At 37.2% G+C, this 16643-nt stretch overlaps 1 protein-coding gene across 1 annotated transcript; it reads left to right on the top strand.

Annotated features, from left to right (window-relative positions):
- The first annotated feature begins 1606 nt into the window (after positions 1-1606).
- LOC129905190 (polycomb protein Sfmbt-like) lies at positions 1607-5730 on the top strand. The gene is made up of 2 exons (XM_055980607.1): positions 1607-1819; positions 2012-5730. The coding sequence occupies exon 2, from the start codon at positions 2172-2174 to the stop codon at positions 5481-5483; it is 3312 nt and encodes a 1103-aa protein (XP_055836582.1). The 5' UTR covers positions 1607-1819; positions 2012-2171; the 3' UTR covers positions 5484-5730.
- Positions 5731-16643: the final 10913 nt, after the last annotated feature.

The following is a 16643-nucleotide window of genomic DNA, read 5'->3' on the forward strand; positions in this document are numbered from 1 at the left end:
ATAGTACGCGCCTCACAGAATGAATATCAAAAGAAAATTCGAAAAAAGAGTCAAGCCTCTTGAGGCTTCATGTAATAGCTGACTAAAGGCTTGGCCACACCGGAGGGTACGCGGTAGAGGTACAGGTTACGGTACGGGTATTTGTATGGAAAAAATTCCAAACTGACACATCAACGTTCGGATGTGGAATTTTTTTAATACAAATATCGTTGCCGCTACCCGTACCGCTACCGCGTACCCTCCGGTGTGACCAAGCCTTAATAAGTCATTTCTCTTTTGATTTAAGTATTGTTGTTGTTGTATTCCACCAAGAAGCAAAAAGAAATGAAAGGGAATGTTGAAAAAAGAAAGAGTGGAAAAAGAAACGTCAAAAAAGAGTCTCAGAATTTTGGCCCACGACTCTCCGGTCGGATAATTTTTTGTTTTATCTTCTTTCTCTTTTGCACTCATTAGTTTTGAAAAGAGGCGCGCCTCTTGAGGCTTCATGTAATAGCTGACTAATAAAACAGAAAAAACCAAAAGAAAATAAAAAAAATTAAATTAAATTCATTAAATTCTTTTTTTTTTATGGATAAATTCAACATCTTCTTCAACACCTTCAACAACTTCTATAAGGCCTTATTTTAACATCCTACGCAAGTAATCCGGTTTGTGCATTAGATAAACCCTCTGCAGGAAGACCTCCTAACGCTTCAGCTGCGTACTAGGCTTGAAAAACGAAAAGCAAAACGAAATTTTTCGTTCAAGATTTCATTATGCTATTTTCGTATGGTAAATTTAGTTTCGCTTCAGCTGCGTACTAGGCCTTATCATGTTCGCTGTTGACTTTGTCAGCTATTACATGAAGCCTCAAGAGGCGCGCCTCTTTTCAAACGTAATGAGTGCAAAAGAGAAAAGACATGAAACAAAAAATTATCCGACCAGAGAGTCGTGGGTCGGAATTCTGAGACTCTTTTTTGACGTTTCTTTTTCCACTTTTTCTTTTTTCAACATTCCCTTTCATTTCTTTTTGCTTCTTAGTGCAATACAACAACAACACATTTTAAATCAAAAGAGAAATGTCAAATTTGAGTCTTGGACTCAAGAGGCATTGTGTAATAGTAGGCACCTCACAGAATGATTATCAAAAGAAAATGGCTGTGTTCCTTTGGGCTAAGCAAAGTACTTTTTAGTACTTCTGAATCCATTCAAAGACATTTTTTCTATAGAAGAAATGGAGTTGAATACAACCAGAAGTACTTAGCAGTAGATACTTTAGGCCAAAGGAACACAGCTAATTATAAAAAAGAGTCAAGCCTCTTGAGGCTTCATGTAATAGCCCACTTTGCCAACATCAAAATTTTTCGTTTCGCTTCAACTGCGTACTAGGCTTTAATAAACAAAATCGTTTAATGTAAATCCATGCCTTTTTCGGGGATGTTTTCTGTTCTATTTTATTGTGGGACACGCCTAAAAACTATTTTCAAACGCATTTTGCACACACACACACATATCTGAAAAAAATTTGACATTTCTCAAATGTCAAGCTGAAAGTATTTGTCGCGTTTTTTTTTATTACAAAAGAAAACCAATTTCCATAAAAAAAGTGAATAATTATTTTAAAATATCTCAAATTATTTATACAAAAATTTAAAAAAAAATGCTTATATACTATTTATGATCATAAAAAGATCATTTTCTGATATAATTCATGTGTAAAAAAGCAATATATAATTACAAATTTTTCTTCTTGTGTGTCCTGTTCCTGTTTCGAGAGAATATTAATTCTGCGTAAAAATACTTAACAAAAAAAAAAAAAATCGGCTGCCGCTGCCAGAAGGTTTCAACTTCCGTCCAATTTAATTACCCTTTATATATCAATTTCACACACAAAAAAAAATTTTATTTAAATTCAATTTATATATATATATATTTTATAATATCACTAACAAAAGTAATTTATGAAATGCATCTTTGATTTTGTTTTTTCTTTTTTATTTTATTTTTTCCGCCGAAAATGTTTTGATACCAGCGCTTGACTCTCTTTTTGTACAGCCAAATAATACAAAGAACTCAATTCATTTACAAATTCCAACAAATATCGTTTTTTTTTTAATACTTGTTGAAAAGGAACTCAAAAATAACATCAAAAAGCTTATGTTGAACCAAAAGGAAGATACTTCTTCCAGAAAATGAATCCTTCCGAATTAAGAATGATGTGGATGAGTCAATACAATCCCGATCCACTGTCCCTCGAAGATGGCACCTCCTATTTAAGTCATCCATCCGTCGGACTCTCCGTAATGGACGATATCTCCCAACAATCCAATACAATGGACATGAATCCAATGATGAGTGTTGTTGGCGGAGAATATACTGGCCAAGAAACAACCTCCGAAGTTACATCTGTTACACAAGACATACAGCCTACAACAGCTTTAATTGTCCCACCAAATGCTAACGATATCTATGGGATATCGCAATTAGGTGGCATTCATCAAATTCTACAACAATCTTCTGGGTTTGAGGCTTATCCTCAAATGATTGACCAAGACGAGAGTATTGAACACTCTGACACACAATATGTTACTCAAGATTTCGATGCAATGGGCGAAAATAGAGACGATGTAGAAATCGCTGGCCTTACCACCAAACAACAAGTTATCAATATTGACGACTTTGTTTTAATGACCGATAGCAATTCATATGACGATACTGAATTGATTGGAATGGGAGATATAAAAACAGAGCTGACAGAAAGAGAAGCAGCAGCTCCAAATAAGTCAAGAAATCAAAGAAAATCGCGAAAGATTGAACCAGTCAATCGGCCGGGATTGGTATTAAAAACACCAATTGCTTACAAAGGAAACATTGATCCATCTGTTATACCAATTCAAAAAGATGGTATGGCAGTGTGTGAACGTTGTGGAGCTATAGGGGTTAAACACACCTTTTACACGAAATCCAGAAGATTCTGCAGCATGGCATGTGCCAGAGGTGAATTATTTTCACTTGTTTGCAACAAAATGATTGGCTCAACAAGTTCAGCAGCATTACCTTCCGGTTCGGAGGAAAGTATAATGAATCATGAAAGATCGGATAATATTGAATTGGCACTGAGAGTGTCTCATGTCAAAAATCCCGATTCGAATTATCGCTTTAAAATAACAGATCAATCTTTAACAACCCTTAATGATAATGAGCTAATGAATGTTCAAGATGAAGTCGTCGAGCAAGGAGATGCTGACGAAAGTTCTTCCAATCAAAAACTCTACATGTACCGCGATGCAATGCCTCTTGAGGATCTACCTCAAATAACAAAATACGAACAGCTTCCTTCTCCGTGTCCTCAAAGTGAGAAAATGTTCAGTATCCGTCGGAGACAATGCGAATCATTGGTTTCATATGATTGGACAGAACGATTATCTCACTCAGATTTTTATGTTGCATCGGTGAAATGCTTTCCCCATGCTCCGGGATATGATGTTTGGGATAAAATTGGTATCAATATGAAGGTAGAGGTGGAGAATACAGATTGCGACACAGACAAAGAAGTAGTACTGCCAGGACAGACACCTCAATCGTTCTGGGTGGCAACTATATTGGATATTTGTGGGTACAAAGCATTGATGCGATATGAAGGCTTTGATAATACTTCGCATGATTTTTGGGCAAATTTGTGTTCATCAGAGATGCATTCGATTGGATGGTGTGCTACTCGTGGCAAGCCTTTAATACCACCACGAACAATTGAAGGCAAATACAGTGACTGGAGAGACTTTTTAGTTGAGCGATTATCGGGAGCAAGAACACTTCCATCGAATTTTTATAATAAAGTTAGCGAAAGTATGAATTCTAGATTCCGTCTTGGTTTGCATCTAGAATGTGTGGATAAGGATAAAATTTCACAAGTCAAACTGGCTATGGTCAGTAGAATTGTAGGCAAACGTCTGCTTGTTAGATATTTCGATTGCGATGATGGTTTTTGGTGTCATGAAGATTCACCCATAATACATCCAGTTGGTTGGGCAACAACAGTTGGACATAATTTGGCTGCTCCTCAAGATTATTTAGAACGAATGTTGGCTGGGAGGGAACAAATGATTGAAGTGCATGATGATGATGCAACTATTGAGCTGTTTAAAATGAATTTTACATTTGAAGAGTATTTTATTGATGGAAAAACTAATGGTTTCATGGAAGGAATGAAAATGGAAGCTGTTGATCCATTGAATCTATCAGCTATATGTGCTGCAACTGTAATGGCAGTTTTGAAATTTGGTTACATGATGATTCGAATTGATTCGTATCAGCCAGATGCAACAGGTTCCGATTGGTTTTGTTATCATGAAAAATCTCCAAGTATTTTTCCAGTTGGTTTTTGCGAGACACATGGCATAAGTTTGACCCCACCGAATGGTTATGATCCGAAGACATTCAATTGGATGACATATTTGGAAGAAACACAAAGTGTAGCTGCTGATGAACATTTATTTCATCGTGTTGTACCGAATCATGGATTTAAAGTTGGCATGAGCGTCGAGTGTGCTGATTTAATGGATCCACGTTTGGTATGCGTTGCTTCAGTTGCCAGAGTTGTTGGACGTTTACTTAAAATTCATTTTGATGGTTGGACAGAGGAATATGATCAGTGGCTTGATTGTGAGTCACCGGATGTTTATCCAGTTGGTTGGTGTGTTATGGTTGGCCATAAGTTAGAAGGTCCACCGATTCAAGCACAAATATCGCCGAAAATCGCAACAAAACCAAAACAAAAGAGAAAGAGAAAAAAGATTGTTGCTAGTAAGAATTTGGTTGTACGGCCAATTTCGATTAAAAGAGAAGGGCAGGGTAGTAATCAGTGTGGTGGCGGGCAGAGAAATTTTTCATCAGAACGTTTGGGTATACCACTTGAAATGAAAACAGAACCATCGTATTATGAAGAAGAAGTTGATGAGGAAGAATTAGAGGACGATTCATCGAGACAATCAAATCGTTCAACACCTGTAGCTACATCAACCGAACATCAACTTGGTGGTGGTGAAAAAATAAAAATAACTTCAACTGAGAATGTAATTGCCTTGAATGTTAATCATAATACAAATTCACCAGTCCCACCACCACCACCAATTGAGAATACTACAACTACAAGTAGCATTGGAAATTCAACTGTCACGCAGAGCAAGTACATTCCACGTCTAATTAATGTTGCACATGATCCTTTGTCTAGCCAGGCCAGTGGTCAACTTATGCCAGAGACATGGAATGTTAGCGATGTTTCTCAATTTCTGCGTGTGAACGATTGCATTGTACATTGCGATATATTTAGTCAGAATAAAATCGATGGTAGACGCCTTTTGCATTTAACCAAGGATGAAATTATAAAATTGCTAGGAATGAAGGTTGGTCCTGCTTTGAAAATTTTCGACTTGATACAACAGCTCAAATGTAAAATGAGCCCCAGCAAATCCAAACTATTAAGGGCAAATAAATTATTTTTATAGTACCTTTATGTATCGTTTATTTGAATAAAAAAAAAAACATTGATTCATATAAGTTTTAACCTTTTACTTTTTTTTTATTAATTACTGAATACAGTCTAGTTATTAAGAGAACATCATTTTTAAAAATACAAAACAAACATTATATTGATATAAGTTTTTGATAAATCTACTTCAAATAGTTTTTAAGAATCTGATTATTGCAATGTTTTACAAGGAATTGCAGAATTGTCAAAATATTTGATGTACCTACAGAAATATATATTATATATCCATGTAGAAGACTATTAAAAAAATAAATATACATATATATTATATACAAATTATGGTGTTTTTTTTTTTATAGTTTTATATTTGAAAATTATAAGATCTGGGACTTGCCCTTTGGAATAATTATAATTGTTTGAAAATACGTATATTCACTGTTTGCTAAAATTGTAGACGAGTGTAAAATTGTACAGTCAGATAACGAATAACAAAATGAATTATCAAAATAAAAGAAATTTATTAATCTAAAATTTTAACAAAAATCTGCTTTATCTATAATAATATGGCTTTTATAAAAATTCAAAAGTAGATATTTATCGCCAGCCATAAAATTACAGAAGAGAAACACCCCAGTTACGATTATCAAATATCAATCGATAGTTGATACAAAAATACATTTTGATCTCTTATTTGAAAACAAAGAATGATGCCAACCGTTATTATTTGAAATGTAATTGAAAAATTCCATTAAAAAATGACCAGTTTTCCCCCAAATTAGATTTTAAAACACCAAATTTTTGTATTTATCAACTATTAGTTCATAGTTGACAAAAAATTTGCAAAAAAAATTGAAAACAAAGAATGATGCCAACCGTTATTATTTGAAATGTAATTGAAAAATTCCATTAAAAAATGACCAGTTTTCCCCCAAATTAGATTTTAAAACACCAAATTTTTGTATTTATCAACTATTAGTTCATAGTTGACAATCGTAATAGGGGTAAAAGAGTAGATAAGATGCTTCTTTTTGTAAGAATGCAAAGAGTAGAAGGACTTTTAACAATTAAGGAACAATAATTTTGTGTACTAACTGGTTAGGATGGCGACATGGCACTTACGATGTTTTTGTTTACAGAAAAATCTTTATATTCTTTTGTTTTTAGACTTATTGGAGACAATTTTGACGTAAATGTATTTTTGAACAATTGTTGATATCATTAACACAAAAAAATTTATATCTTATTCGTTTTAAGTGTTCAAAAAATACAATTAAATGTTTAGTCCGGGCGGCCACTGCAGAAACGCTCAACTCATCGAGCTAAAGAAAATTTCAAATGGGAAGTGAAAGAGGGCTATTAGTAGTTACGAAAACCACAGGTCTTCCCGTTCGCATCCTGGCACGATTGGCGTGGTAAAGTGCATCGTGCATCTCATAGAGTTAAAAGACAATATTGGTGTCAAATTAAAGGTGCTATTGTCAGCTATCAAAATTCAGAGGTCTTCCGGGCGAAAGTCTGGCAGTTTTGTCATGCAGCCCGTTTTAAGGTTAGAAGCGATAAAAGTGAGTTTTTTCATAAAGTCTTGTTTTTTGGTATTTTGGTGGATGAGTTAAGGAGTTTTTTCACTATAAAATAAAAATAAGAGTTATTAGCATTTAAATATAAAACGATGTTTTGGAAAAAGCTTGATAGTTTATTAACAATAACCCAAAGTATATGCAAAACTACGAATAATTCACGAAAAAGTCTCAAATAATACGCTGCGCCCCTTACAACTTACCGAATTAAAAGGCGACTTTAATTTCAAATTAAAGCTAATAATGTCTTTTTTTGAAAACCAGAGGTCTTCCAAGCCACATCTTGACATTTCACCCCCCAGCCTGCTTGAACGTTTTAAGTGAAAAACGCTCCTAATCTTAAAACAAGCTGCGTGACCTAATTTCCAATTTTTGGCTTGGAAGACCTCTGGTTTTCAAAAAAAAACATTATTAGCTTTAATTTGAAATTAAAGTCGCCTTTTAATTCGGTAAGTTGTAAGGGGCGCAGCGTATTATTTGAGACTTTTTCGTGAATTATTCGTAGTTTTGCATATACTTTGGGTTATTGTTAATAAACTATCAAGCTTTTTCCAAAACATCGTTTCATATTTAAATGCTAATAACTCTTATTTTTATTTTATAGTGAAAAAACTCCTTAACTCATCCACCAAAATACCAAAAAACAAGACTTTATGAAAAAACTGCCAGACTTTCGCCCGGAAGACCTCTGAATTTTGATAGCTGACAATAGCACCTTTAATTTGACACCAATATTGTCTTTTAACTCTATGAGATGCACGATGCACTTTACCACGCCAATCGTGCCAGGATGCGAACGGGAAGACCTGTGGTTTTCGTAACTACTAATAGCCATCTTTCACTTCCTATTTGAAATTTTCTTTAGCTCGATGAGTTGAGCGTTTCTGCAGTGGCCGCCCGCTCTAGTTGTCCATAATTAAAAATCTAATTTTGTGCTTAAGATTATTTTGCAGGAAGGGGTTGATATGGGTGGTGAAAAAATTTTGAATAAATGGAAAATAGAATTGGGGGAACAAAAGTTGTAATTAACAAAAAAAATCTACAACTTCTACTCAAATGGTTTTTTTTTTTTAATAATGTTGTTAACCTAAAAAATATTGAGGAAATTACAAAAACGATTTTTTTATTTTTATCTTTTACAAAAATTTACTGAAAAACAAACAAACAAAACTAGTGTGTTTGGAAGTTCAAAATTCTATATCTCAAAAACTTTGCACGTTCGAGAAATTCTGATACTAAAGCTTAGTACGCTGCTGAAGCGAAAAGAAATTTTCTATACAAAATTCGTTAACGAAATTCTGAACGGAAAATTTCGTTTTGCTTTTCGTTTTTCAGTACGCAGCTCTAGCGAAAAATTGGAGAGTTTTCACTCATTTGTCACTTACTTTTTACTGTCCTGTGCATTTTGCTTGACTCCAAAAGCAGTGTTGACGGGTTTTTCACTTCTAATTCATTTATTTCTTGCTTAAAAAATTATTTTCTGTTGATTTTTCTTAAAACTCGATGATATTTTTTCGTTAGCATTTTCGTTGTCGACTTTGGAGACTTGAAAATTTTTCGTTTCGCATCAGTAGCGTGCTGGGCTTAAATCGTCAATCTATTAGGAAAGTATAATTTGCTTTCTATGGCAAAAATCTATATTTTCTGAAATAAAAGTGTAGTTTTTCTACAATATATTGTTAACACACTGAAAGGCAATGGAAGTATGATGTTCATCCTCTAGAATCAGTTAATGATGTTAAATATTTGGGAGTTAAACTGAACTCAAACAAAGATTTCAAACAACATATGAAAGAAAAAGCCAAAAGCTCTCAAAGTTTGCTCAACTTTTCATGGAAAAATGTGTTTTCAAACAAGAGAATAAGTTTAGAGTCATTTGGGATAAGATTGCGCAGTGGGTAAGAGCGCGCACTGCTTATTCCTCGAGTTGTGTCCACAAAAAATGAAAACGAAAAATGAGGAAATCAGCTCTTAGTAAGGCGTCAATAAGTGACGATCTTCGCGAATGTGTGCCCAGCTCCTTTTTATTTCAAAAGAGAGTTGAACAAAACCCGGCTAAAAAAAAAGTTGTGCTGGAAAAGTGTGGGGCGCCGGCGGCGTGGCAGCATTAGATACCTCGAGTAGCATATTATATTGTAACGATGAATTACCGAACTACTTTTAAGATAAAAGTCTGAACACACTACCTGCTACAGTAAAGGTAGAAATGTGAACGGACCTTTAGTAATTAAGAAACTACCCTCTGAACGCATCCAAAGAAATTCCCTCGACTGCTGAATATCCCAAAATATCCCACTGGACTGGAAGTATGAAGCGCCCCCTCTTGGAAAGGAAGCTTCGAGAAGCAAAGACGAGAACCTTCGAAGACATTCTCGAATTCCGAATTTCAGGTATAAAAGGGCAGCGTGGACACCGACCGGAGACAGTTTAATCTTGAATGTGAAAGAGTACAGTACAAAGTGAAATAAAGTGTTGGAAATTGTTAGTAGTAAATAAAGTGATTGAAAAGTGTGTTTGTTTGAGCGAATAATAAAAGTAAATTGATTTGAAATAAAGTGTGTTCTTATTTGAACGGAAAGATAAGTGGAAGTTAAAATAAACGAAGTAAGTTTTATTGTGAACCCGGAATAAAACATTACATTGGTGTCAGAAAAGTGGAATAAAACTTATTTATTTGTGCGAATCAGATAATTTCGCGAATAAAATAAAAAGTGCGCGTGTGTTTTAACAATAAACAAAGTGTAAAACATTTTGAAACAAGTAAAAGTGCTCGCGTTTTGAAAAGTTAAAATGGGTAAGACATTGAATCAGTTAAGTTTGACTGAGCTGAAGGCGGAATTAACTAAACGAGGTCTTCCTACTGCTGGATCGAAAAATGACCTCATTATTCGCCTGCAGGATTATTTAACCCAGAAAAACGAAGATTTGGATACATTTCAATTCGAAGTTGAAATGGTAGAAGAACGAGTAAGTACTAGTTCCGATATGTCATCCATGATGGCTGTTCTCCTTGCAAAATTTGAAGAACAGAAAGATCAAATGGAACAGCAACGTAAAGAACAAAAGGATGAACAGAAAAATCTTCTTGAAAAAATTGAGACACAACGCAATGAACAAAGAGAACAAATGGAACAACAACGAACAGAGCAAAAGAGTGAACAACAGAATCTTCTCGAAAAAATTGAGAAACAACGTACCGAGCAAAAGAGTGAACAACAGAATCTTCTCGAAAAAATGGAGAAACATCTAGAAGAACATCGCGATGAGCAAAAGAATCTTCTAGAAGAACAGAAAAATCTTTTAGAGGGAAAGCTTGGTGATTTCGAGAAGAAGTTCACTGCTCTTGACGAGCGTGTTGAAGAAAACAAAGAAAAGCTGTTGGCAATGGACACAAAGTTCGAAGAGAAATTCCAAGACATTACTAAAGAGTTGGACAAGGTTCGAAAAATTAAGGCCCGAGAAAGTTCTGGTGAGTATTCAAAGAAGAAGGAAATGCATCCACCAACCTTTGATGGACAAAGTTCTTGGTCGATCTACAAGAAACAGTTTGAGGCAGCTGCCACAACAAATGGCTGGGATGACGAAGACAAATGTATAGCGCTGACTCTTGCTCTTAGAGGTCCTGCTGCTGAGTTGTTACAAACTTTACCACCAGAAAAGAATGGTAACTTTAACGCTCTTGTCCAGGTCATTGAAAAACGCTTTGGAGATGGCCATATGCAGGAAGTCTTCCGCGTCCAACTCAATACAAGAGTCCAGAAAAGAGGAGAAACTCTGCAACAACTCCAAGCAGATATTGAAAGGTTAGCTCATCTGGCATATCCGACAGCAGGAGACGACATTATCAATCAGTTTGCGACAGAAGCCTTTGTACGTGCTGTATCTGATATAAATCTTCAGCGAGCGATACGAACAGCTGGAAAACGTTCCCTTCCTGAAGCATTAGCGTTTGCACTCACTATGGAAGCAGCAGAACAGGCTTCTCAAGGCGTTCATCGGGTAAGAGAAGTTACAGTGGAGGAATGCTCTTGTCAAAAACTCGCATTCCAAAGAAACCAGCGAGACGGAGCTGCTCGATGCTGGAACTGTAACAAGACAGGACATCTCCAGCGGCAGTGCAGATTGCCACCAAGAAGAACTGCTTGCGAACACTGTGGAAACAGGAATATTGCCCAACAACAGGTAAGCGATACAACTAACCTTCATGCTCATCTTGATTCCCATTCGGGAAAACGAGTAAGAACCAACTTCGAGGGGCAGAAGCTGGTTTCTGGTATCAATGGCTCCAGAACCACAATTCAAGTCTCACAGACTAAACGAGACAACAAAAGTCTGACAGTGGAAGCGACCATAAACAACAAACAACACGTGGCTACAATTGACACCGGTGCCACCGCCTCTATTGTACGAAGAGACTTGGTGAAGATGACATGGCTACATAACACCAACAGCTACCGTCTGAAGACCGCCACAGGAGAAGCAGCAAGAGTGTACGGAGAAGTTCGTCTTACGATCCGTATAGCTGAACTAGAGTTTTCACATGTGTTTTTGGTGGCAGATATATGTGACGAGTGCATCATTGGAATCGACTTCATGAAGGAGCATGGAATCATTTTGGATATAGGTAATCAAGTCCTGAAATACAGAAATGTAGAGATTCCAATGGTCTATGGCAACGAAAACTCGACAACAATTAGAACTGTCATCAAAGAAGAAATGTGCCTGCCTCCTTCTTCAGAAGTTTTTGTGTGGACTAAGTTAAAGGGGAACTTTGGAAGCCATCGATACCTCATGGTTGAACCAGAAGTTGAGCAAATTTCCGAAAACATCATCATCGGGAAGACTCTTGTGGCACCAAAGAACAACATGGTACCTGTACGGATACTTAACATCAAACCGTACCCAATCAAGCTTAAGAAAGGAGAAGTTGTTGGGCAATGTGAATCTGTGGCCGCAATAACTAAGATCAACGAGGTGGATACACAGATGACTGTGAACTCGGAGAAACTAAAGAAACAAATTCTCAATTCAGACAACCTGAGTCAACATCAGCTTAATGTTGCGGGAAGGCTTCTTCATGAATATGCTGATATCTTCTCTTCACCCAGCGGGCAATACGGCCGAACACAACTGGTGCAGCATCGAATCGATACAGGAGATGCTAGGCCGATTCGTCAACCAGCAAGACGTCTCCCCTTGGCCAAACAAGGTGAAGTTGAAGAAATGATAACAACAATGAAGAAAGACGGGCTAATCGAAAATTCCAAAAGCCCTTGGGCATCACCGGTAGTTCTCGTCAAAAAGAAGGATGGAAGCACTCGATTTTGTGTCGACTACCGCAGGCTGAATGATGTGACGAAGAAAGACAGCTACCCACTGCCAAGAATCAGCGATACTCTAGATGCAATGGAAGGAGCACAATGGTTTTCGACTTTGGATTTGAAGAGTGGCTACTGGCAGGTAGAAATCCATCCAGAGGATCGGGAGAAGACGGCTTTCTCCACAGGGAATGGTCTGTGGCAGTTTAATGTCATGCCGTTTGGGCTATGCAATGCCCCAGCTACTTTTGAGCGCTTAATGGAGTGCGTTTTAAATGGATTAACCTGGAAATCTTGCCTAGTCTATTTGGATGATGTCATCGTTTACGGAAAAACATTTGATGACCATTGTGAAAACCTAAAGGCTGTATTCCAGAGGCTACGAGAAGCACATCTTAAGTTAAATCCAAAGAAATGTGCACTTTTCAAGACCGAGGTTAAATATTTGGGGCATATCATCTCATCCCAAGGAGTAATGACTGATCCAGAAAAAGTTGACACTGTGAAGAATTGGCCAACCCCTCAGGACAAGCATCAACTTCGGAGTTTCCTCGGTCTGGCAACGTACTATCGACGGTTCGTGAAGGATTTTGCGAGAATCGCCAAAAGCTTGCACCAGCTTACGGAGAAGGGTAAACCCTTTAAATGGTCAGGTGAGTGTGAGAAAAGCTTTCAGGAACTGAAGCTACGGTTATGTGAAGCTCCTGTGTTGGCCTATCCGACTCCAGGCAAACAATTCATCATTGACGCAGATGCAAGTAATGTTGGAGTTGGTGCTGTTTTATCGCAAGTTCATGACGGAGAAGAAAAGGTCGTTGCCTATTTCAGCAAGGTACTCTCGAAACAAGAAAGAAACTATTGCGTGACCAGAAGGGAACTTCTAGCTCTGGTATTGGCAACAAAGCACTTCCATAAGTACATCTATGGACAGAAGTTCCTTCTTCGCACAGATCATGGTGCACTAAATTGGCTTTTGAACTTCAAAAATCCAGAGGGTCAAGTAGCAAGATGGATCGAGATACTCCAGACGTATCAATGTCAGATTCAACATCGAAGAGGAAAGCTACATTCAAATGCAGACGCATTATCTCGGCGCCCGTGCAAGCAAGACTGCAAGCATTGCACACGGCTAGAGGAAAAGGAAGTTGTCGCTGTAAGAAGAACGAGAGCTGATCCCATTTGCGGCTGGAGTAATGAAGAACTCAGGATGGCCCAACAGGAAGATTCGGACATCGAACCCATCCTTGCATGGAAGGAACATGAAGAGAAACCAGAATGGGCCGACATCTCCGACCGAAGCCCCAATCTCAAAGCATATTGGGCACAATGGGACTCACTTCATGTGCAAGAAGGGTTACTCAGGCGTAAGTGGGAATCCGCAGATGGTAAATCTTATGTAATGCAACTAATCGTACCTCAGTCAAAGGTTAATGATGTTCTCCGAGAGATGCACGAGGGAACTTCTGGAGGCCATTTAGGCATCAACAAGACGCTGGAAAAGGTACGCCAGCAATTCTACTGGTTACGTATGAGAGAAGACGTTGAAAAGTGGTGCCGAAAATGTGATACTTGTGCCGCTAGCAAAGGACCAGCTAGAAAAATGCAAAGCACGATGCATCAGTACAATGTGGGCACACCTTTTGAGAGGATTGCAATAGACGTGGCAGGTCCTTTTCCCGAAACCAACAAAGGAAACCGGTATATCCTCGTAGTGATGGATTACTTCAGCAAGTGGCCTGAGGCATTTGCCATCCCAAACCAGGAAACCAAAACAGTTGTGGATAAGATTGTCTTTCATTGGGTGAGCAGGTTCGGAGTACCCATGGAACTTCATTCCGACCAAGGAAGGAACTTCGAATCTAAGATTTTTCAAGAGGTTTGCTCACTCCTTGGCATCAAGAAGACGCGAACAACACCGCTTCATCCACAATCTGATGGGATGGTTGAGCGATTTAACAGGACACTTAAAGAACACCTGTCAAAAGTAGTCAACGATAATCAACGAGACTGGGATCGACATATTCCATTATTCTTGATGGCTTATAGAAGTGCAACACATAGTTCCACTGGACATACACCATCGGAAGTCCTTTTTGGTTCTACAATACGGCTGCCAAGTGAGATAAAATTCGGATGTGTTCCAAATGAGCCACAGGAAATAGATGAGTATGTTGATAACCTGAAAGAAACACTGGCTGACATTCACCAACGGACAAGGACAAATATAAAAGCGTCTAGTGACAGGATGAAAACAAGATATGACGCGCGAGCGACAGCAACAGGGTTTCAAGAAGGAGAACTTGTGTGGTTTTACAATCCCCACCGACAAAAGGGACTATCACCGAAGCTACAACAAAACTGGGAAGGCCCTTACACAGTAATAACCAGAATCAACGACGTGGTTTACCGTATACAGAGAGGGGTAAGAGGCAAATTAAAGGTAGTTCATTGTGACCGTTTACATCGTTATAATGGTGAAAGAAGCAATGGAGTTGTTCGGGACGAACAATCCTAAGAGGGGGGCAATGTAACGATGAATTACCGAACTACTTTTAAGATAAAAGTCTGAACACACTACCTGCTACAGTAAAGGTAGAAATGTGAACGGACCTTTAGTAATTAAGAAACTACCCTCTGAACGCATCCAAAGAAATTCCCTCGACTGCTGAATATCCCAAAATATCCCACTGGACTGGAAGTATGAAGCGCCCCCTCTTGGAAAGGAAGCTTCGAGAAGCAAAGACGAGAACCTTCGAAGACATTCTCGAATTCCGAATTTCAAATATAAAAGGGCAGCGTGGACACCGACCGGAGACAGTTTAATCTTGAATGTGAAAGAGTACAGTACAAAGTGAAATAAAGTGTTGGAAATTGTTAGTAGTAAATAAAGTGATTGAAAAGTGTGTTTGTTTGAGCGAATAATAAAAGTAAATTGATTTGAAATAAAGTGTGTTCTTATTTGAACGGAAAGATAAGTGGAAGTTAAAATAAACGAAGTAAGTTTTATTGTGAACCCGGAATAAAACATTACAATATTTTTGAATACTGCATATTTATATTTGATTTTAGTCAAAAATTTGTTAGACTTTGTTTTATTTTATTATAAATTTGATAAATAGAAAAAAAGTACCTTTGTGGGTAGAATCGTGCAGTCCTTTTGTGGGTTAGAGCGCGCACTTCTCCCCATATTAAACTTTTTTTTTTAATCTGATTTACAGTACAGAGAATTTTTTAATTGAATCTTGATAAACGAAGGCTGTTTTTCATGAATTCCAAAAAAGAAAGGCTCTGATTTAATTAGAAACATTTTTTGTTTGTTTTGTTTTATAAATAAAGTTTAAGTTTTTGTATTTGAACTTAATTTGTTTTTTCTTTAATATTTTCATTCATTTTTGGAACTTTTGAAAGAAAGTTTTGTCTAACTTAGTATTACATTTAGTTTTTAGAAATTTAGTAGCCGTAAACTGTCAAGATTCCTATTAAAATTATATGCGCGCTCTTACCCAAGCGTTTGCGCGATCTAACACTGACCTAGGGGCAAGATAGTACGCACCTTGACTTCATATGGTTTTTGTTTTGAATCATATGAAATATTTAAACTAAAAAACTTTTTTTTTGTGTTTTCTTGTTCCCAAAATGTACATAGGTTTATCAAATGTAAAAAACTTTATGCTGATATCTCTTACAGAATCTTCACAATGTGTAAGTGCGCGCACTTACCCCAACTGACTCTATCTGCGAAATATAAAATATTTGATTCAGTGGTTAAATCAACTCTTTGTTATGCTTCACAAATTTGGGGAGCGTATGAGTATGAAGAAATTGAAAAATTTAATAGGAACTTAATAAAAAAGACTTTTAACCTGCCCCAAAATACACCTATACGCTATATACCTAGAAACTGGACTACCAAAAATCTTAACATATACACTTAAGTCACAAGCCGAGTTCATAATTAAGGTATATGCAGTAGGGTGGGTCAAAAAAATCGACATTCGTTTTTTTGATTTGGTATCTCCAAAACTTGATTGCTAGACACCACTAGAATATTGTAACGATGAATTACCGAACTACTTTTAAGATACAAATCTGAACACACTACCTGCTACAGTAAAGGTAGAAATGTGAACAGACCTTTAGTAATTAAGAAACTACCCTCTGAACGCATCCAAAGAAATTCCCTCGACTGCTGAATATCCCAAAATATCCCACTGGACTGGAAGTATGAAGCGCCCCCTCTTGGAAAGGAAGCTTCGAGAAGCAAAGACGAGAACCTTCGAA

Source organism: Episyrphus balteatus, chromosome 1 (genome assembly GCF_945859705.1).
Source record: "Episyrphus balteatus chromosome 1, idEpiBalt1.1, whole genome shotgun sequence".
In the NCBI taxonomy this organism is placed as follows: Eukaryota; Metazoa; Arthropoda; class Insecta; order Diptera; family Syrphidae; genus Episyrphus; species Episyrphus balteatus.

Excerpts from the sequence above, each read along its gene's own strand:
- LOC129905190 (XM_055980607.1), top strand. The coding sequence starts at position 2,172 with ATGAATCCTTCCGAATTAAGAATGATGTGGATGAGTCAATACAATCCC.